Source organism: Pinus tabuliformis, chromosome Q, assembly GCF_031772625.1.
Source record: "Pinus tabuliformis cultivar Carrire ecotype Pingquan chromosome Q, CPIR1, whole genome shotgun sequence".
Lineage (NCBI taxonomy): Eukaryota > Viridiplantae > Streptophyta > Pinopsida > Pinales > Pinaceae > Pinus > Pinus tabuliformis.
In genome coordinates, this window is record NC_142296.1 from 1,305,395,104 (window position 1) to 1,305,417,337 (window position 22,234).

A 22,234-nucleotide genomic window follows, 5' to 3' on the forward strand; every position below is an offset into this window, starting at 1 on the left:
AGAGTGTCTCTAGTCTGACAGAGATGTCAGAGTTGGGAGATCAGTTACTTACTTCTCAGTAACTGAGTTGCAGTGCAGCAGTTAGCAGTGGCGGTGCTATGGGCAGCACGATGCAGCATGATGAGAGGGGATGCAGTGCAAACGCAGCAGTGGCAGTGGCAGTGGCAGGGCCATGGGCAGCAACACGGATGTAGAGGGAGTTGTCATACAAATGCAGCAGTGGCAGTGGAAGATCCATGGGTGGCAGTAAAGGATGCAGCAATACAGATGATGGGCAGTAGGCCTAGTATCAGGGACCGATGCCGGATGATCAGAGTAATATTCAATGAGTATTGCTAGAGCACAGTGCTCGCTAAAAGGGAGTGTTGATTTGGGGTAGCATCAGATGTGCTCTAGCCACGAAATTTGTCGGAGAGACTAAGGCACATGAGATCTCCAATACCCAGAAAGGGTTTGGGCAGATTCTAAAAAGTTTGGGAGATATTAAAATAATTAATATTTTTAATGGAGTCTTTAAAGTCTAAACTAGGGGAAATTAAAATATTAATGTGAATTAATATAAAATAGTGTTAGAATGGTCCAAAAGTCACGGATCAATCCAGATCTAATCTTAGCCATTGATTAGGGACTTAATCTCGGTCGTTGATCTATCAACGAGGAAAGTATAAGAGGAGGCTTGAGGGTCACTTGGAGAATACACCAAGAGATCAAGATTTCGACTTTCTAGGGCTGGGTTTGCTGAGAAAGTTGAGAGAGTGATCTGAAGTTGTAGCTGAGGGGTAGTGAATACAGTAGCCAATGTTGCACAAAGCGCGATCGGGATTTAATCGGCGCCGGGAAAAAAGCGGAAAAAATCGAAAAAAGCGGGAAAAAAGCGTTTGGCACAAAAATATTCATTTTTTTCATTTTTTTTCAATTTTTTTAATATCTAAACCATCTACAACATAAAATAAATACATTGACACATAAATATGATAAAAAAAACTAATATATAAGATGTTTAATATCATTTCTAGCGCTAAAATCACACATAACATTGAATCAGGTCCTGAATAGTAAGTCCTGAGTCCCAAGTCCAACTCAGCCTCAAAATATCAACAAAAAATATGATAATGTATCTCATCATGTCATAATGTCATATACAATAAAATGAAAGTCTAATCCTATTGATTTCCTCTGCCCCTCTTGCGAGAAAATGGCACAGCTTTCTCTTTCCCTCTAGATGTAGAAGCTGGTGCCTGTGCTGGTGGAAATGGCAGTGGAGTCTGACGTGCTCTAGAAGCTGAAGAACTAGAAGTAGGAGCTATAGGAGGTAGACCACGTCCTCTACTGGTGGCAGGGGTAGGCTGGGCGGATGGTGTCACCTCGAAACATTACAATCTCCCAATCCTAAAATCCTGAAAAACTGATAAGTCTGCTGGATTTTAAATGAAATCTAAAATTCTACTTTCTCCATATGAAATCCAATGAGGCTGGAACCACTCTCAAACATCCTGAGTCATTTCATGGTAATGTTAAAAATTTAAGTAAAAGGATGAAAATGAAGATTAAGGAGAATGTCACTTTTACTTTAAGAATTTAACATTACCATGAATAACATATCCATACTAGGGCATAGACTTGATCATTAAGTTGCCCCACTCAAAAATTATTTGTTTCTTTCAAAAAAATTGCATGAAAAAACCCAAAAAAAGTTATAAAACTATGCTGTCCCAAGCCCCCACGATTTTTTCCTTAAAAATCGCGATTTTTTCGATAAAAATCGGTATAAAAAAAAAGTGGCGATTTTTACGAATAAAAATCGCGATTTGATCGGGCAGAGGAAAAAATCGCGATTTTCCGATAAAATCGCGATTTTATCGCGATTTTAACAACACTGACAGTAGCAGAGAGGCAGAGATAGTGTCGAGAGGATCAACGCAGCAGCCGGGGAAAGTTGATGCAGAGGGCAGAAGTCGGAACTCCCAGGAACAGTGGAAACTGTCGGGAACTGCCGGAACAGCCGGGAAAGCTGACCAGAGTGCAGAAGCCGGAACTGTCGGGAATTGCCGAACTGCCGGGAAAGCTAACGCAGAGGGCAGAAGCCGAAACTGCCCGGAACAACCAAGAAGGCTGACGCAGAGGGTAGAAGTCGGAACTATCGGGAACAGTCGAAACTGTCAGGAACTGCCGAAACTGTCGGGAAAGCTGACACAACGGGCAGAAGCTGGAACTGCCTGGAATAGCCAAGAAAGCTAACATAGAGAGCAAAGGCCGAAACTGTCGGAAACAGTCAGAACTGCCGGGAAGTGTCGGAACTACCAGGAAAGCTAACGCAAAGGGTAGAAGTGGCTGACGCAGTCCCTAGAGGCTGACGCTAGGGCTTTTCGTGGGGCAGATTGGAGCTAAGGAGTTGTCGAGTGTTTATCTGGGGTTTCAGCCAGAGCATCTGTCTCCAAATGAGAGGTACTACTGCCAAGATTTTTCTCTGTTGAGTGAGCCGGATTTGGCACCCAGATTGTATTCTGAAACTGCTTAATAAATCAAACCCTCAGATAGTTGCACTAGTTTTCCCGCATTGGGTTTTTCCGGGTCCAAAAATAACAGTGTCATTTGTGTGCTTGTTTTTGTTTCCTTCAGTTGATGATCTGTAATGTGTTGAGCATGTATTTGTGTTTATTCTCAGTATTTACATGGTAAATAACTTATTAATTAATCAGAACAAGTAGGAAGGAATAAATCAAAAAGTACATGGAGGGTTTCTAACTATTAGACTTAGAAACTTCAACAATCTCCTCCTGCCCCCTGTTCAAGTCAAACACAAACTTTGACTTGCTCTAGCTTCTTCGTATCAACTCGGATTTGACTGTCATCCACACTGTTGAATCAAAATGACGAGCACTTCAATTTGATGCTAAGTTTATCCAGATTCTGCCACTTTGAGTTTTTGAGCCTTTTACCATGCCACTGGTACTTTCTAAATATCCACCTGGATCAATCCTCCCCACTAAGAGCTTTTAGACCGCCAAAAGCCTTTTCAATCAATTGGTAAGTGAGCAAGATACCTGTACTCACAATACTCTGAAAACCAGCTATTATTAACTGCTGAAAACTGAAATGTGCAGAAAAAACAATCATCTCACAGCAATTCCGGAGAGTAACACCAGCCAGTTTTGAACCCCAAAGTCTTTTTATTAACCAGAAAATCAGATTACAAGAGAGCTTTTTCAGTACAGACTCACAGATCAGATAACTTGAAATGACCCCCTAAGACCCTATATAAAGGAAATGATCCTAACGGCTAGTTCAAGTGATCCATGTAGAAACGATCTCAACCGTTGATGAGGATCAAGACATCTCTTGATCTCATCCGTCGATTTATTAACTTAAAATATTATTATTTTATTAGTTAGGTTTTTTGCTTCATTTTTTTATTTTTTATTGTTTTTCATTATTTTATTATTTTTATTCATTTTTTTAATTTTTTAATTCATTTTAAAATGGATCACTGAACTCACTTTAGGCAAATAATCACATTGATGGAATGCAGATTCCAAAATGACCAGACACCAAAGAGGTATAAGCCTCTCGGATTACATGAACCCTTTCATCAATGGGTATGCACAGTTTGCTAAGGTGGTACAATAGATTTCCCTGCAAGTAATAATTGTCCACCTACGGTCCATGAGTCAGTTTTACATAATTCTCTTTAAAATCATCATCGTTAGCACATTGTTAGCATAACTTTCTAACAATAAAGAAACATTTTGCAAAACTATAGATGCAGAAATAGGAGGGCGAGAAAGCATATCTGCTACTTTGTTGTTGGCACCCTTCTTGTATCTTATTACCAAATGAAACTGTTGGAGGAATCCCATCCATCTGAAATGACGGGCTTGCTGAAGCTTGGTCTATGACTGAAGGTACTACAAGGGCTAATGATCCATATGGATGATGGTCTCCTTGCCAATCAGGTAGTGTTTCCACTTCTTCACACTCTTAACCAAGGCGTACAACTCCCTGTCGTACGTGGGATAATTCACAACAGCCTAGGAGAAAGTCTTTGAATGGTAACATACAAGCTTTCTTTACTGCATCAATACAGCATCCATGGCATATCCGCTGGCATTTGTTTCAATCTCAAAAGGCTGTTGAAGGTTTGGTAAGGCTAGCACTAGTACTGTGTTGATCTTCTCTTTCAGTGTGTCGAAATATTTATGTTGCTTTCCTCCCCACTGAAAGGTCTGCTTCACACTGGTCAATGCATGCAAGGGGGCTACGATAACAGAGAAGTTTGCAATGAACCTTCTCCAATATTGTACTGCGCCCAAGAAACTTCGGACCTCTGTAACATTTGTGGACTCAGGCCAGTTCATAATCACATCCACTTTAGAGGGATCTATCCTCAATTGCCCATTACCGAATATGTGACCTAAATAAACCATAGAGGTCTTCCCAAACTCACACTTTGACAGTTTTATATACAATTTTCTCGTTTCAGAATATCGAGCACTTTCTTCACATGACATACATGTTCATCCTGTTGTCGCGCAGATTGACACGACAACGCTCAGACCGGGGGCTGTCACTCTGATCCCCGGTCTCTCCGTTTAAGCCTGTCTCCCGCGGCTAAGGGGGGTAGTCCCTGGAAAAGATGGAGGCCAACTGCCAAGCAGTTGGGCTGGGAGACGAGATGCACGATTGAAATAAGCACTTAAAATGATTTGATGAATTGAGCAGACCAGTGCCTTAGAAGATCTAAATGATTACTAGCTGGATGATATAAGAATGAGAGCCACAGACAGCAATCACAGATAAAGAGAGCAACGCTTTAGATATCTAGTAAAACCACAACGCTCTTCAAGTAACGATATCCAGCAAACTAAGAGAGATAAATTGCTTTTAACAACAGTGAAACCAGATATTTGTTTTGTGTTCAGATCTCGACGTGAAAGATAGGCAATGATAAGCAACTGAAGATGACAAAATAATTTTCCAAAAAAAAAAAAAAATTTTTTTTTTTTTTTTTTTTTCGAAATTTTTTTTTTTTTTTTTTTTTTTTTAAATGAAAATCTAAAAATCTAAAAAAAAAAAAAAAAATTTAAAATTTATGATCTAGATCTAAAGGCTAAAATTAAAATCTAAACAGAACTTTTTAAAAGGAAAAATCTATTCTAATCTTAAACCCTAAAAATCAAACTAAAATAAAATCATTTTATATTCCCCTTTTTTTTTTTTATATATATGTAAATCCTAAACAAAGAAAAACATGAAAATCTAACTATGTAATAAAAAAGGGTAAACCTATATCTAAATTTAATGAACCAAAACTTACGGGAGAAAATCTAATTAAAAGAAAATTTTACATATTCTAATCAAAATGAAAACCTACGCTATTTCCAAATGGCAAACGTGAAGCGTTAAATGATATTGACTGCAATACGATTTGATCAAAACTTAATGCCGATTACAGAGGGAATGCTGAGACAGCCAAGTTTAAGAAAAGAACGCTGTTACTAACCTTCACGTGAATCAATGGAAATAAGACACATCGACTCAAAAAGGGAAAGCGTAACAGGGCACGAAAGAAACACGGAAAACCCTAGCCGTCAACTACATGCATCAAACAATATGGTTTATGAAAACGACTGCAGGGAAAAACGCTATGATATCGTATGGCCCGGGCAGCACTAGACCGACTCAACGCAGCTATACACGCATTTCCTGAGCTGAGACTCGTGGGTGCATAGACAATAATGGAGATACAGCGAGGAGCTCAGGACGAAAATGAAGTCGACGTGACAGGTTTTAGAAAGCAAAACGAAGTCTGCGTGGTGATTGAATGCTTAAACAGTGAAACACAACCTGGACTCCTGCGTAAATCAAAACTGCAGAAAGATATGGCGACTTCAGGTTTGAAACACGCAGACGTGGGCTCAGCAATGAGTATCAAATGAAAACTCAGAAAAACGGCCAGCAAGCACATACAGATCAAAGGCGGTGGTATCCAGGAGAAATCCGGAAATGGAAAAAACAAAACAACACTAAATACTGAAAATCGTAGCCACGCCTTGATGCTAAAACCAACGCATAAATGAAAAGATCAAGCAAAGGCTCTCGAATGAGAGATTTAGCCCTAGCTCAGAGAGGAGAAATCGATGCGTAAATAAAAGAAACCGACGGCTTTGGAACAAAAACGATTTAAACTTAACTGGTTTGATGAAATTGCTCAATACGTTTCACCAGAAGTCAAATCACAAGTTACTCAAATCTAAAACCTGAATTGTGTATACATTCACGCTTCCACTTTGTTTCTAGACTTTCTCTGTCGTTTCAGTGTTGTGCTTGCAGTTTTTAAAAGGACAGCAGGGGTTTTGTAAATACCTGGGATGTTTTGAAACTTGCAGAACCCACCTTTTCACGCTTGACTCTCACTTTGGCACAATGTGTTTTCAGCAGCAGTCGGAAATAACACGCTTAACCCATGACCTGGTCACTAAAATTGAGCTGCAACATCACCTGATGACAGATACCCTGCAAGAAAAGAACTCTGGCAGATATCCACAAAATTTGCAGTAAAACCCTTGAAACTTTGCCCCAAAATCAAAAAAATTATAGCTCTGTACAGCTAGATTTGACAATAATGACAGTAATGTTCTTGAAATATCAGAAGTAAATTCACTGTGAACTTCACTGTAAATCAGAAAAATTTCTCAATGTAAAACATGCAATAAACTTTAACAGATTAACCCGGGGCACAATCAGCTGGGCTCTGCACAGAACAGCCTGTGGGAGTCGGCTGGTTCAGCCCAGAACTTCCCCAAACGCCCACAAATACCCTTCACCTAAAGATTTCCTGCACACCTCAAGCAAGCATCAGCAAAAAGGGCAAGAAATGCTGCTAGATTTCAAGAGAAAATGGAGATACCTGCCATTTTCCAGAAACCCTACAACATTCAGACCCTAGCACGTGAGCAAGATACCTGTACTCACAATGCTCTGAAAAAATCAGCTATTTTAACTGTTGAAAACTGAAATATGCAGGAAAGAAAACACCTCACAGCAATTCCAGAGAGTAACACCAGCCAGTTTGAACCCCAAAGTCTTTTTATTAATCAAAAATCAGTTTACAAGAGAGCTTTCAGTACAGACTCACAGATCAGATCAACTTGAAAATGACCCCCTAAGACCCTACATAAAGGAAATGATCCCAACGGCTAGTTTTGGGTGATCCACAAAAATATTATTATTTTATTGCTTAGGGTTTTTGCTTTATGCCTTTTTCTTTCTTTCTCTCTTTTTTTTTTTTTTTTTTTTTTTTTTTTTTTTATTAATTTTTTATATGAATTTATTATTTTTATTCATTAAAAAAAAAAAAAAAAATTTAAATTTATTTTAAGACGGATCATCAAACCCAGCCGTTGGAAACATCACCTAGCACCTAGGACCTAGGACTCATGAGGGGATTTACAACATTTTCAACCCTCAAGACACATTTCATCATGATTTTTTACAATTTTTACAATTTACATCTCAAAGGGATGAATCCACTTTAACATAGACCCTCATAGACCACCCAGATCTGCGACACAACTATAATCTAGCAGAGTAACACGCTAGGATTCTCCTAAAGTCCTAATAACGAAATGCATCCCGGCTTTGGGGTTGGGTTTGAAGGAAAACTCTGCCGATCCATGGATCGGTGAGACTAAAAACCTCCCGGGACGCAGATCGTCATTAGAAAGTTAGGTCCACCTAGGCAACTTTACATACATGACTCTGATCTGCTTAGATTATTTACATTTCAAACATGCAGACTGGGTTTACAACAAAAATGATCAAGCTGTCGATGACTGTAGGCTGGCACGGACATGTCGCTCAGGAGCTATCCTTCTCTGCCAACAGGAAGGAGGTGTACTGCATGGGTAGTTGACCAGTAGTGGTCAACATCTGGCTCTACTTGGGGACACGTTGCTGCACTGGTAGGAATGTGAGAATCCAGAATCTGCATCCATACAACACACAAATAAAAATAAGTGGCGTCCATTCCCAAATCATCATATGCATTAAGTACAGGAAAAATAAAAGCTCTTCATTTATTGACTAACTAATAACATGAAAAGTAAATCTAATCCTAAAAACAGAAATAAAATGCTGAAAAGACAAGGAGTAGGGATAGAAATACAATACAAAAGATGCCCCATGGCATCAGATATCATCTCTGAAGAACAGCTTGAGCATTTGGCCGTTCGCTGGTAGATGAAGTGGTTCACCATCCAATCTGCTCAAGTGGAATGAGTTTGGTCCAGCTATGTCTCTAATGATGTACGGTCCCAACCACAAGCTGTCAAACTTTTTATGCTTTCCTGGTTTTTCATTTTTGCGATCCCAAAGTAAAACCATATCTCCAACCTGCAAAGATCTAGATCTAGAGCATTTATCAAAGCTTTTCTTAATATTAGATTGATTTTTACATGCAGTTTCAAAAGCTGTCCGACGAGTCTCATCTAACTCCACAATCTGATCTATCCTATTCTGAACAACATCTTTATCAGTGGAAAAATTTTGGAGAAGCTGATAGGCTGGCAATTTTAGGTGCACAGGTAAGGTAACATCCAAGCCATAAACCAATTCAAAGGGAGATTTACCAGTAGATTTCTTCTTAGTAATTCTGTCTGCCCACAAAGCATACTTGATTTTGCTGTCCCAAGACTTCTTGTTATCTCCTACTATTTTCTTGATAATGGTTATGAGATTTTTATTACTTGATTCAGCCAAACCATTACCCTGAGGATAGTAATTCGACGAATGAGATAAGACAATGCCATATTTGAAACAAAAAGATGTAAACTCTGAAGAACTGAAAGCCTTGGCATTGTCAGTAGTGATCTTAGCGGGGACACCAAATCTAGTAATGATATTATTCTCAATGAAATCCATAATCACCTTTTCAGTGGCATTCTTAGCAGGAATGGCTTCGACCCATTTAGTGAAATAATCAGTAGCAGTCAAAATCCAAGAGTAGCCATTGCTAGAATTTTCATGGAACTTCCCTATGAAGTCCAGACCCCAATGCTGAAAAGGTGCCTCTACAATAACAGGTTGTAGAGGAAGGGCAGCAAGCTTCTGTTTCCCAGTGAACAGTTGACAGGCTTGACACGTTCTAACATACTTGTGCACATCAGAAAAAATCGAAGGCCAATAATAGCCAGCTCTCAGGATTTTGTGGGCAGTAGTTCTAGCGGCATAATGACCACCACAAAATCCTGAATGAAATTCGGAGATTAATCTTTTGGACTCAATATCGTCAACACACCTAAGCACTATGCCCTCAGGATTTCTCCATCCAAGGCCATCCTTCATAAGGCAATACTTAGTGGCCTTTAGTCTAAGAGCCCTTCTCTTATGAGCGACTAAATGGTTAGGACACGCAAGATTTGTCAAGTAGTAAACTATGTCCTTATACCATTCATGCTCAGCTAACCTTCTTAATTCTGGTGAAGAAAGATCGTCAAGGCAAAACAGACCAAGAGTCTTTTCATTACTTTCAGCTAACATTTGAGCTAAACCTTGGCCTTTGATCAGCTTAGTGGGTCTAATCTCTAAATCATACTCCTGTATCTTAGTAACCCACCTAGCACGAGTCCCTAAGCAATCAGTTTGAGTTAATATGTCTTTAACAGCAGAATGTGGGACGAAAGCGATGATCTTAGAATAACCCACATAAGTTTTAAAATGCTTAAGAGATTTGACTAGGGCATAGGCCTGCTTTTCCATGGTATTGTACTTCAATTCGGAATTTTGAAGTGCTCTACTCATGAAAGCGATAGGCTGCTCGTGACCCTCTCTATTCTTTTGAAGTAAGACACCGGCAATGGTATCCTCAGAAGCGAAAGAAAAAATCATGAAATCTTTGGAGTAATCAGGACTAACAAGGACAGGAGCCTCCGCGATAGCAGACTTGATTTCTTGGAAAGCCCTTTTGCCCTCTTCTTGCCAGACAAATTTCACATCCTTCTTCAGAAGACTTTGAATGGGCTTAGCTATTTCCGCATAATTCGGGATAAATCTTCTAATAAAATTTATCTTTCCAAGGAAAGACTGAAGGGACTTGAGGTTATGCGGGAGAGGAATCTTTTGAATTGCTTCAACTCGTTCAGGATCGACCCTGACTCCTTCCTTAGAGATGATATGACCCAGAAGTTTCCCTTCAGTTACCCCAAAGACAGATTTAGCCGGATTCAAAGAAATTCCATATTCTCTACATCTATCGAAAACTTGCCTAAGATGATCTATATGACTGATACCATCTTTAGAGAAAACAGTAAGATCATCTTGATATATTTCGATAATTTTCCCGATCAATCCTTTGAAGGCATAGTCCATGGCCCTCTGGAAAGTAGCTCCAGCGTTTGTTAACCCAAATGGCATTCTGATGTATTCAAAAGTGCCCCATGGTGTTGTGAACGTGGTCTTGTGTCGATCTTCCTTTTTAACCCAAACTTGATTATACCCAGAAAAACCGTCTAGCAATGACATCATTCCAGACCCAGTTACTCTTTGCAACAAAGTTTCCATTTTTGGCAAAGGGTAATTATCCTTCTTGCACGCTAGATTAAGGTTTCTAAAATCGACACAAAGTCTTATTGTACCATTCTTCTTCCTGACAATCACCAAATTCGAACACCATGTCGAATGCCTAGTTTGGGCGATGATTCCTGCTGCAAGCATCTTCGCAAGTTCTTTTTGGACCAGGGGGGCTAACTTAGGATTAATCTGCCTAAGTTTCTGCCGAAAAGGTTTAGCATTTTCGTCCTTTAAGGGAATAGTATGCTCCATAATATCTTCCCTGTAGCCCTTCAACTCATCATAGGAAAAAGCCAAAACATCTCGATATTCACGAAGTAAACCAATTAACTTTTTCCTTTCCTCCAGACTAGTACCTTTACCGATTTTAACCATTTTCGGACTTTCAAAAGTACCAATGTTAACTTCAAGGTACTCGCCTGGGTCCAACTTGTCTTCTTCTCTCAGCTTCGTGGCATCATGCCGATCAAAATATTGCTCTAAGGCAACTACATTTCTGGGAGTGGGATTTATGATATGTCCTTGATCTAAAGAACCATCCTCGCCAGAAACTAGCCGGAAATCCTCAAACTCGTCTAAACTATTGAGAAAACGAACGACTTGCTTTTCATCATTAAAAACTTGCCAATGCTCTGAGTTGTCTGGGACAGATGGTCTGAATATTATCTCCATTTTAATTTTATCGTTGATTAACTCATCAGACAACTGGAAAGTGCTAGCAGCTACGGCAAGTTCATCTGCCGAACTATTTAGCTCTCTAGGAATTGCTTCAAGGTTAAGGGCATCGAAATGCTCCATAGTATCCCACACAGCATTTCGATAGTTTCTTAATCTCTGATTTCTACACGTGAATTTGTTCTTAAGCTGCATGATAACCAGATCGGAATCCCCTTTTATGCTAAGTAACTTAATCTTCAAGGCTTTGGCCAATTCAAGGCCCAACAATATGGCTTCATACTCAGCGACATTGTTGGTCGCTTCAAATTCTAGACGATAGGCAAACTTGAATATGTGACCCAGGGGAGACTTAAGCACAACTCCAGCACCCTTACCATGACTAGAGAAAGCACCATCGAAATACATATACCAGACTTCATCTTTAAGACTTTTGACCTTTTCATCGGGAAGAGTTATGAAGTTAGACAGGATAGCATAGTTCCCAATGTCAGATTGCTCTTTAATTATTTCGTTATGAGGCTTTTTAGGATTTTCAACATGAAATTTCCTCTCAGGCTCTCTATTTAGTCTAACGAAACCGTCACCGCTAGGAGAAGGAATCATAGCATATGACCAATTCATCTGAATGCTTCCCCCTAGATCAGAGGCCCACTTTCTAGATAACAGCATACCCCAAGCATCAGGTACATCAACAACAACAATATCCATAACCACCATGATGTCTGGGTAGACCGAAAGATGAACTTGCAAATCCTTGATTAAACCATGTACCTCGATCTTCTTAGAATCCATGGCGCATATATTATAGTAGGGTCTGGAAACTCTTAAGTTAAGCTGTTCCATAACCCTTTTAGTCATAACACAAGCAGATGCGCCTGAATCCAACATGCAGTTATTCAATTTATACCCATTGACTAATAAGGTGATAAAGAAGGGTTGATGATCCTTGTTATCAGCATCTACGCTTTGCAGATAAATAGGAGCATCATGATAGTCAACCTCACGAATCTTCTGCTGAGAAGCGTTGACTTGAGGACCCTGAATTGCTTTTAGTAACTTGTCCCTTTGGGAAGGGATCTTAGCGATCTCAGACACGGGAACCCAGATTTTAGCATTATTAAACCAATTCCCCAAATCGACATCTATTCCAGAGTTCATACCAGGGCTTAGAGTTCGAGGAGGAATTTGATTTCCGCTCTGATCTTTATCCCTTCTCTGGTATGTTAAACCCTTATCTCTAGCAATTTCCAGAATTTTCTCAGGAGAGGGTTTCTCACCATATAACCTGGCCAAAATGTCATCTTCGTTTTCAAGGTTATTTATACCAAAAGCAGATTGAGGATTCACAACATCATAGCTCCTTTCCTTAACCTCTATCCAATCATTCATGGGCAAAGGGAACTTGCTCCCTACTACGTTTATTTGCTCACCTGTCCCAAGCATTCCATTATCGAGAAGTCTTCTGATAATGGGACAAGAGGATTCTTCGTGAAAATCAGCACAAGCACGACAGTAGGGAGGAGCATCATCCACCAGATTGGTAAGCGGATTAGGGGGCCTCTGCTCACTAGTTTGACCCTTTCTTTGCCAGTTACTATTTCTGTTATTATTATTTCGAGGCTGAAAATTTTGCGGTTGCGCTCTTTCCATTTGAATTAACCTATTCTGCAAAGTGTTTATTTCCTTATTATGATTGATTTCCATAGTTTCAATTTTTTGCAGCAATTTAAGAACAAGTTCATTTTCAGGCTCCTGGGCTGCTTTTCCCTTAGGTTCCTTTAATTTCGTAGCAGCCCTATCAAAGCCTGGGATTTCAGACTTCCCAGAAGCTGCCTTGTCCTTTTCAAGTTCTACAGCTAAGGCTTGGCAATCTCGATAATCAGTAAGTTTAGCACGCCTTAACTCGTAAGATGGTTCAGGACCAAAGGCGTCAATATAAAAGTCTTGGAGAGTTTTATCTGAAGGTTTATAGTCCTGAGGTAATTCTCTAATGATACCATTAAACCTTCTATTAAATTCTTCAACAGTTTCGTCTTCTCTCTTTTTCATCAGAGTAAGAGCTCTTACAAGATGTCTTCCCTCTCTCTTATCTCCAAATTTTTCTCTAAACGAATTAATGATTGATTGTAAAGAGTCAAAGGAATTAGGAGGTTTTTCTGTAAACCAGTCATGAGCATCACCTCCTAGAGTCAAAATGAAAAGAGTCATCCTGACATCTTCATGGTCAAAATCAGGAGATCTAGCATACTTAGCCATCCATATGTTGAAATCTCGCAAATGGGAATTAACAGTAATGGCATTATCTCCATGAAAGCTAGGCAATTTGTCTATCCCAACAGATGGAATATCATTGGGGGCTCCAGGAATGTTAGAAAAATCACAAGGGGCAAACAGACTCATGGTGTTGCGCCTAACTTGACCCCTAAAGAGCAGATGAACGTCAGAAAGGGCTTCTTGTCCAAGATTTGTAAGGAGTGCACGAGAAGCGAGTTTGTGTGATCGCACCCTGTAAACCCTTTCAGGATCCGGAGTGGGGTTGCACAGACTGCCTGGATGTCTTCTAGTGTACACTCTCGCAGATAATAATGGAAGTGGAGTCGCCACTTGAACAAGAAGTTAAGCACAGCAGAGCTTGAAAAAACAAGGACCAAGGACAGAAAAACTCTATCCCCGGCAACGGCGCCAAAAAATGTTGTCGCGCGGATTGACACGACAACGCTCAGACCGGGGGCTGTCACTCTGATCCCCGGTCTCTCCGTTTAAGCCTGTCTCCCGCGGCTAAGGGGGGTAGTCCCTGGAAAAGATGGAGGCCAACTGCCAAGCAGTTGGGCTGGGAGACGAGATGCACGATTGAAATAAGCACTTAAAATGATTTGATGAATTGAGCAGACCAGTGCCTTAGAAGATCTAAATGATTACTAGCTGGATGATATAAGAATGAGAGCCACAGACAGCAATCACAGATAAAGAGAGCAACGCTTTAGATATCTAGTAAAACCACAACGCTCTTCAAGTAACGATATCCAGCAAACTAAGAGAGATAAATTGCTTTTAACAACAGTGAAACCAGATATTTGTTTTGTGTTCAGATCTCGACGTGAAAGATAGGCAATGATAAGCAACTGAAGATGACAAAATAATTTTCCAAAAAAAAAAAAAAATTTTTTTTTTTTTTTTTATTTTTTTTTTTTTTCGAATTTTTTTTCGAATTTTTTTTCGAATTTTTTTTTTTTTTAAATGAAAATCTAAAAATCTAAAAAAAAAAAAAAAAAAATTTAAAATTTATGATCTAGATCTAAAGGCTAAAATTAAAATCTAAACAGAACTTTTTAAAAGGAAAAATCTATTCTAATCTTAAACCCTAAAAATCAAACTAAAATAAAATCATTTTATATTCCCCTCTTTTTTTTTTTTTATATATGTAAATCCTAAACAAAGAAAAACATGAAAATCTAACTATGTAATAAAAAAGGGTAAACCTATATCTAAATTTAATGAACCAAAACTTACGGGAGAAAATCTAATTAAAAGAAAATTTTACATATTCTAATCAAAATGAAAACCTACGCTATTTCCAAATGGCAAACGTGAAGCGTTAAATGATATTGACTGCAATACGATTTGATCAAAACTTAATGCCGATTACAGAGGGAATGCTGAGAGAGCCAAGTTTAAGAAAAGAACGCTGTTACTAACCTTCACGTGAATCAATGGAAATAAGACACATCGACTCAAAAAGGGAAAGCGTAACAGGGCACGAAAGAAACGCGGAAAACCCTAGCCGTCAACTACATGCATCAAACAATATGGTTTATGAAAACGACTGCAGGGAAAAACGCTATGATATCGTATGGCCCGGGCAGCACTAGACCGACTCAACGCAGCTATACACGCATTTCCTGAGCTGAGACTCGTGGGTGCATAGACAATAATGGAGATACAGCGAGGAGCTCAGGACGAAAATGAAGTCGACGTGACAGGTTTTAGAAAGCAAAACGAAGTCTGCGTGGTGATTGAATGCTTAAACAGTGAAACACAACCTGGACTCCTGCGTAAATCAAAACTGCAGAAAGATATGGCGACTTCAGGTTTGAAACACGCAGACGTGGGCTCAGCAATGAGTATCAAATGAAAACTCAGAAAAACGGCCAGCAAGCACATACAGATCAAAGGCGGTGGTATCCAGGAGAAATCCAGAAATGGAAAAAACAAAACAACACTAAATACTGAAAATCGTAGCCACGCCTTGATGCTAAAACCAACGCATAAATGAAAAGATCAAGCAAAGGCTCTCGAATGAGAGATTTAGCCCTAGCTCAGAGAGGAGAAATCGATGCGTAAATAAAAGAAACCGACGGCTTTGGAACAAAAACGATTTAAACTTAACTGGTTTGATGAAATTGCTCAATACGTTTCACCAGAAGTCAAATCACAAGTTACTCAAATCTAAAACCTGAATTGTGTATACATTCACGCTTCCACTTTGTTTCTAGACTTTCTCTGTCGTTTCAGTGTTGTGCTTGCAGTTTTTAAAAGGACAGCAGGAGTTTTGTAAATACCTGGGATGTTTTGAAACTTGCAGAACCCACCTTTTCACGCTTGACTCTCACTTTGGCACAATGTGTTTTCAGCAGCAGTCGGAAATAACACGCTTAACCCACGACCTGGTCACTAAAATTGAGCTGCAACATCACCTGATGACAGATACCCTGCAAGGAAAGAACTCTGGCAGATATCCACAAAATTTGCAGTAAAACCCTTGAAACTTTGCCCCAAAATCACAAAAATTATAGCTCTGTACAGCTAGATTTGACAATAATGACAGTAATGTTCTTGAAATATCAGAAGTAAATTCACTGTGAACTTCACTGTAAATCAGAAAAATTTCTCAATGTAAAACATGCAATAAACTTTAACAGATTAACCCGGGGCACAATCAGCTGGGCTCTGCACAGAACAGCCTGTGGGAGTCGGCTGGTTCAGCCCAGAACTTCCCCAAACGCCCACAAATACCCTTCACCTAAAGATTTCCTGCACACCTCAAGCAAGCATCAACAAAAAGGGCAAGAAATGCTGCTAGATTTCAAGAGAAAATGGAGATACCTGCCATTTTCCAGAAACCCTACAACATTCAGACCCTAGCACGTGAGCAAGATACCTGTACTCACAATGCTCTGAAAAAATCAGCTATTTTAACTGTTGAAAACTGAAATATGCAGGAAAGAAAACACCTCACAGCAATTCCAGAGAGTAACACCAGCCAGTTTGAACACCAAAGTCTTTTTATTAATCAGAAATCAGTTTACAAGAGAGCTTTCAGTACAGACTCACAGATCAGATCAACTTGAAAATGACCCCCTAAGACCCTACATAAAGGAAATGATCCCAACGGCTAGTTTTGGGTGATCCACAAAAATATTATTATTTTATTGCTTAGGGTTTTTGCTTTATGCCTTTTTCTTTCTTTCTCTCTTTTTTTTTTTTTTTTTTTTTTTTTTTTTTATTAATTTTTTATATGAATTTATTATTTTTATTCATTAAAAAAAAAAAAAAAATTAAATTTATTTTAAGATGGATCATCAAACCCAGCCGTTGGAATCATCACCTAGCACCTAGGACCTAGGACTCATGAGGGGATTTACAACATTTTCAACCCTCAAGACACATTTCATCATGATTTTTTTACAATTTTTACAATTTACATCTCAAAGGGATGAATCCACTTAATACAGACCCTCATAGACCACCCAGATCTGCGACACAACTATAATCTAGCAGAGTAACACGCTAAGATTCTCCTAAAGTCCTAATGACGAAATGCATCCCGGCTTTGGGGTCGGGTTTGAAGGAAAACTCTGCCGATCCATGGATCGGTGAGACTAAAAACCTCCCGGGACGCAGATTGTCATTAGAAAGTTAGGTCCACCTAGGCAACTTTACATACATGACTCTGATCTGCTTAGATTATTTACAATTCAAACGTGCAGACTGGGTTTACAACAGGAAAAATCAAGCTGTCGATGACTGTAGGCTGGCACGGACATGTCGCTCAGGAGCTACCCTTCTCTGCCAACAGAAAGGAGGTGTACTGCATGGGTAGTTGACCAGTAGTGGTCAACATCTGGCTCTACTTGGGGACACGTTGCTGCACCGGTAGGAATGTGAGAATCCAGAATCTGCATCCATACAACACACAAATAAAAATAAGTAGCGTCCATTCCCAAATCATCATATGCATTAAATACAGGAAAAAATAAAAGCTCTTCATTTATTGACTAACTAATAACATGAAAAGTAAATCTAATCCTAAAAACAGAAATAAAATGCTGAAAAGACAAGGAATAGGGATAGAAATACAATACAAAAGATGCCCCATGGCATCAGATATCATCTCTGAAGAACAGCTTGAGCATTTGGCCGTTCACTGGTAGATGAAGTGATTCACCATCCAATCTGCTCAAGTGGAATGAGTTTGGTCCAGCTATGTCTCTAATGATGTACGGTCCCAACCACAAGCTGTCAAACTTTTTATGCTTTCCTGGTTTTTCATTTTTGCGATCCCAAAGTAAAACCATATCTCCAACCTGCAAAGATCTAGATCTAGAGCATTTATCAAAGCTTTTCTTAATATTAGATTGATTTTTACATGCAGTTTCAAAAGCTGTCCGACGAGTCTCATCTAACTCCACAATCTGATCTATCCTATTCTGAACAACATCTTTATCAGTGGAAAAATTTTGGAGAAGCTGATAGGCTGGCAATTTTAGGTGCACAGGTAAGGTAACATCCAAGCCATAAACCAATTCAAAGGGAGATTTACCAGTAGATTTCTTCTTAGTAATTCTGTCTGCCCACAAAGCATACTTGATTTTGCTGTCCCAAGACTTCTTGTTATCTCCTACTATTTTCTTGATAATGGTTATGAGATTTTTATTACTTGATTCAGCCAAACCATTACCCTGAGGATAGTAATTCGACGAATGAGATAAGACAATGCCATATTTGAAACAAAAAGATGTAAACTCTGAAGAACTGAAAGCCTTGGCATTGTCAGTAGTGATCTTAGCGGGGACACCAAATCTAGTAATGATATTATTCTCAATGAAATCCATAATCACCTTTTCAGTGGCATTCTTAGCAGGAATGGCTTCGACCCATTTAGTGAAATAATCAGTAGCAGTCAAAATCCAAGAGTAGCCATTGCTAGAATTTTCATGGAACTTCCCTATGAAGTCCAGACCCCAATGCTGAAAAGGTGCCTCTACAATAACAGGTTGTAGAGGAAGGGCAGCAAGCTTCTGTTTCCCAGTGAACAGTTGACAGGCTTGACACGTTCTAACATACTTGTGCACATCAGAAAAAATCGAAGGCCAATAATAGCCAGCTCTCAGGATTTTGTGGGCAGTAGTTCTAGCGGCATAATGACCACCACAAAATCCTGAATGAAATTCGGAGATTAATCTTTTGGACTCAATATCGTCAACACACCTAAGCACTATGCCCTCAGGATTTCTCCATCCAAGGCCATCCTTCATAAGGCAATACTTAGTGGCCTTTAGTCTAAGAGCCCTTCTCTTATGAGCGACTAAATGGTTAGGACACGCAAGATTTGTCAAGTAGTAAACTATGTCCTTATACCATTCATGCTCAGCTAACCTTCTTAATTCTGGTGAAGAAAGATCGTCAAGGCAAAACAGACCAAGAGTCTTTTCATTACTTTCAGCTAACATTTGAGCTAAACCTTGGCCTTTGATCAGCTTAGTGGGTCTAATCTCTAAATCATACTCCTGTATCTTAGTAACCCACCTAGCACGAGTCCCTAAGCAATTAGTTTGAGTTAATATGTCTTTAACAGCAGAATGTGGGACGAAAGCGATGATCTTAGAATAACCCACATAAGTTTTAAAATGCTTAAGAGATTTGACTAGGGCATAGGCCTGCTTTTCCATGGTATTGTACTTCAATTCGGAATTTTGAAGTGCTCTACTCATGAAAGCGATAGGCTGCTCGTGACCCTCTCTATTCTTTTGAAGTAAGACACCGGCAATGGTATCCTCAGAAGCGAAAGAAAAAATCATGAAATCTTTGGAGTAATCAGGACTAACAAGGACAGGAGCCTCCGCGATAGCAGACTTGATTTCTTGGAAAGCCCTTTTGCCCTCTTCTTGCCAGACAAATTTCACATCCTTCTTCAGAAGACTTTGAATGGGCTTAGCTATTTCCGCATAATTCGGGATAAATCTTCTAATAAAATTTATCTTTCCAAGGAAAGACTGAAGGGACTTGAGGTTATGCGGGAGAGGAATCTTTTGAATTGCTTCAACTCGTTCAGGATCGACCCTGACTCCTTCCTTAGAGATGATATGACCCAGAAGTTTCCCTTCAGTTACCCCAAAGACAGATTTAGCCGGATTCAAAGAAATTCCATATTCTCTACATCTATCGAAAACTTGCCTAAGATGATCTATATGACTGATACCATCTTTAGAGAAAACAGTAAGATCATCTTGATATATTTCGATAATTTTCCCGATCAATCCTTTGAAGGCATAGTCCATGGCCCTCTGGAAAGTAGCTCCAGCGTTTGTTAACCCAAATGGCATTCTGATGTATTCAAAAGTGCCCCATGGTGTTGTGAACGTGGTCTTGTGTCGATCTTCCTTTTTAACCCAAACTTGATTATACCCAGAAAAACCGTCTAGCAATGACATCATTCCAGACCCAGTTACTCTTTGCAACAAAGTTTCCATTTTTGGCAAAGGGTAATTATCCTTCTTGCACGCTAGATTAAGGTTTCTAAAATCGACACAAAGTCTTATTGTACCATTCTTCTTCCTGACAATCACCAAATTCGAACACCATGTCGAATGCCTAGTTTGGGCGATGATTCCTGCTGCAAGCATCTTCGCAAGTTCTTTTTGGACCAGGGGGGCTAACTTAGGATTAATCTGCCTAAGTTTCTGCCGAAAAGGTTTAGCATTTTCGTCCTTTAAGGGAATAGTATGCTCCATAATATCTTCCCTGTAGCCCTTCAACTCATCATAGGAAAAAGCCAAAACATCTCGATATTCACGAAGTAAACCAATTAACTTTTTCCTTTCCTCCAGACTAGTACCTTTACCGATTTTAACCATTTTCGGACTTTCAAAAGTACCAATGTTAACTTCAAGGTACTCGCCTGGGTCTAACTTGTCTTCTTCTCTCAGCTTCGTGGCATCATGCCGATCAAAATATTGCTCTAAGGCAACTACATTTCTGGGAGTGGGATTTATGATATGTCCTTGATCTAAAGACCCATCCTCGCCAGAAACTAGCCGGAAATCCTCAAACTCGTCTAAACTATTGAGAAAACGAACGACTTGCTTTTCATCATTAAAAACTTGCCAATGCTCTGAGTTGTCTGGGAAAGATGGTCTGAATATTATCTCCATTTTAATTTTATCGTTGATTAACTCATCAGACAACTGGAAAGTGCTAGCAGCTACGGCAAGTTCATCTGCCGAACTATTTAGCTCTCTAGGAATTGCTTCAAGGTTAAGGGCATCGAAATGCTCCATAGTATCCCACACAGCATTTCGATAGTTTCTTAATCTCTGATTTCTACACGTGAATTTGTTCTTAAGCTGCATGATAACCAGATCGGAATCCCCTTTTATGCTAAGTAACTTAATCTTCAAGGCTTTGGCCAATTCAAGGCCCAACAATATGGCTTCATACTCAGCGACATTGTTGGTCGCTTCAAATTCTAGACGATAGGCAAACTTGAATATGTGACCCAGGGGAGACTTAAGCACAACTCCAGCACCCTTACCATGACTAGAGAAAGCACCATCGAAATACATATACCAGACTTCATCTTTAAGACTTTTGACCTTTTCATCGGGAAGAGTTATGAAGTTAGACAGGATAGCATAGTTCCCAATGTCAGATTGCTCTTTAATTATTTCGTTATGAGGCTTTTTAGGATTTTCAACATGAAATTTCCTCTCAGGCTCTCTATTTAGTCTAACGAAACCGTCACCGCTAGGAGAAGGAATCATAGCATATGACCAATTCATCTGAATGCTTCCCCCTAGATCAGAGGCCCACTTTCTAGATAACAGCATACCCCAAGCATCAGGTACATCAACAACAACAATATCCATAACCACCATGATGTCTGGGTAGACCGAAAGATGAACTTGCAAATCCTTGATTAAACCATGTACCTCGATCTTCTTAGAATCCATGGCGCATATATTATAGTAGGGTCTGGAAACTCTTAAGTTAAGCTGTTCCATAACCCTTTTAGTCATAACACAAGCAGATGCGCCTGAATCCAACATGCAGTTATTCAATTTATACCCATTGACTAATAAGGTGATAAAGAAGGGTTGATGATCCTTGTTATCAGCATCTACGCTTTGCAGATAAATAGGAGCATCATGATAGTCAACCTCACGAATCTTCTGCTGAGAAGCGTTGACTTGAGGACCCTGAATTGCTTTTAGTAACTTGTCCCTTTGGGAAGGGATCTTAGCGATCTCAGACACGGGAACCCAGATTTTAGCATTATTAAACCAATTCCCCAAATCGACATCTATTCCAGAGTTCATACCAAGGCTTAGAGTTCGAGGAGGAATTTGATTTCCGCTCTGATCTTTATCCCTTCTCTGGTATGTTAAACCCTTATCTCTAGCAATTTCCAGAATTTTCTCAGGAGAGGGTTTCTCACCATATAACCTGGCCAAAATGTCATCTTCGTTTTCAAGGTTATTTATACCAAAAGCAGATTGAGGATTCACAACATCATAGCTCCTTTCCTTAACCTCTATCCAATCATTCATGGGCAAAGGGAACTTGCTCCCTACTACGTTTATTTGCTCACCTGTTCCAAGCATTCCATTATCGAGAAGTCTTCTGATAATGGGACAAGAGGATTCTTCGTGAAAATCAGCACAAGCACGACAGTAGGGAGGAGCATCATCCACCAGATTGGTGAGCGGATTAG

General features: G+C 39.5%; 2 protein-coding genes across 4 annotated transcripts in view; both read right to left on the reverse strand.

Annotated features, from left to right (window-relative positions):
- Positions 1-22,234, reverse strand: part of LOC149224626 (putative serine/threonine protein kinase IRE4) — a 472,510-nt gene that overhangs the window by 334,871 nt on the left and 115,405 nt on the right. The gene's annotated exons all lie outside the window — the stretch shown is intronic.
- On the reverse strand, positions 7,868-14,234 carry LOC149224627 (uncharacterized). Its single transcript, XM_089386192.1, has 2 exons — positions 8,165-14,234; positions 7,868-7,984 (listed from the first exon to the last, which is right to left on the reverse strand). Exon 1 carries the CDS (start codon positions 13,642-13,644, stop codon positions 8,188-8,190), a length of 5,457 nt encoding a protein of 1,818 aa, XP_089242318.1. The 5' UTR covers positions 13,645-14,234; the 3' UTR covers positions 7,868-7,984; positions 8,165-8,187.

What these genes read in the sequence shown, in the direction of transcription:
- LOC149224627 (XM_089386192.1), bottom strand. Translation starts at nt 13,644, where the DNA reads ATGAGTCTGTTTGCCCCTTGTGATTTTTCTAACATTCCTGGAGCCCCC.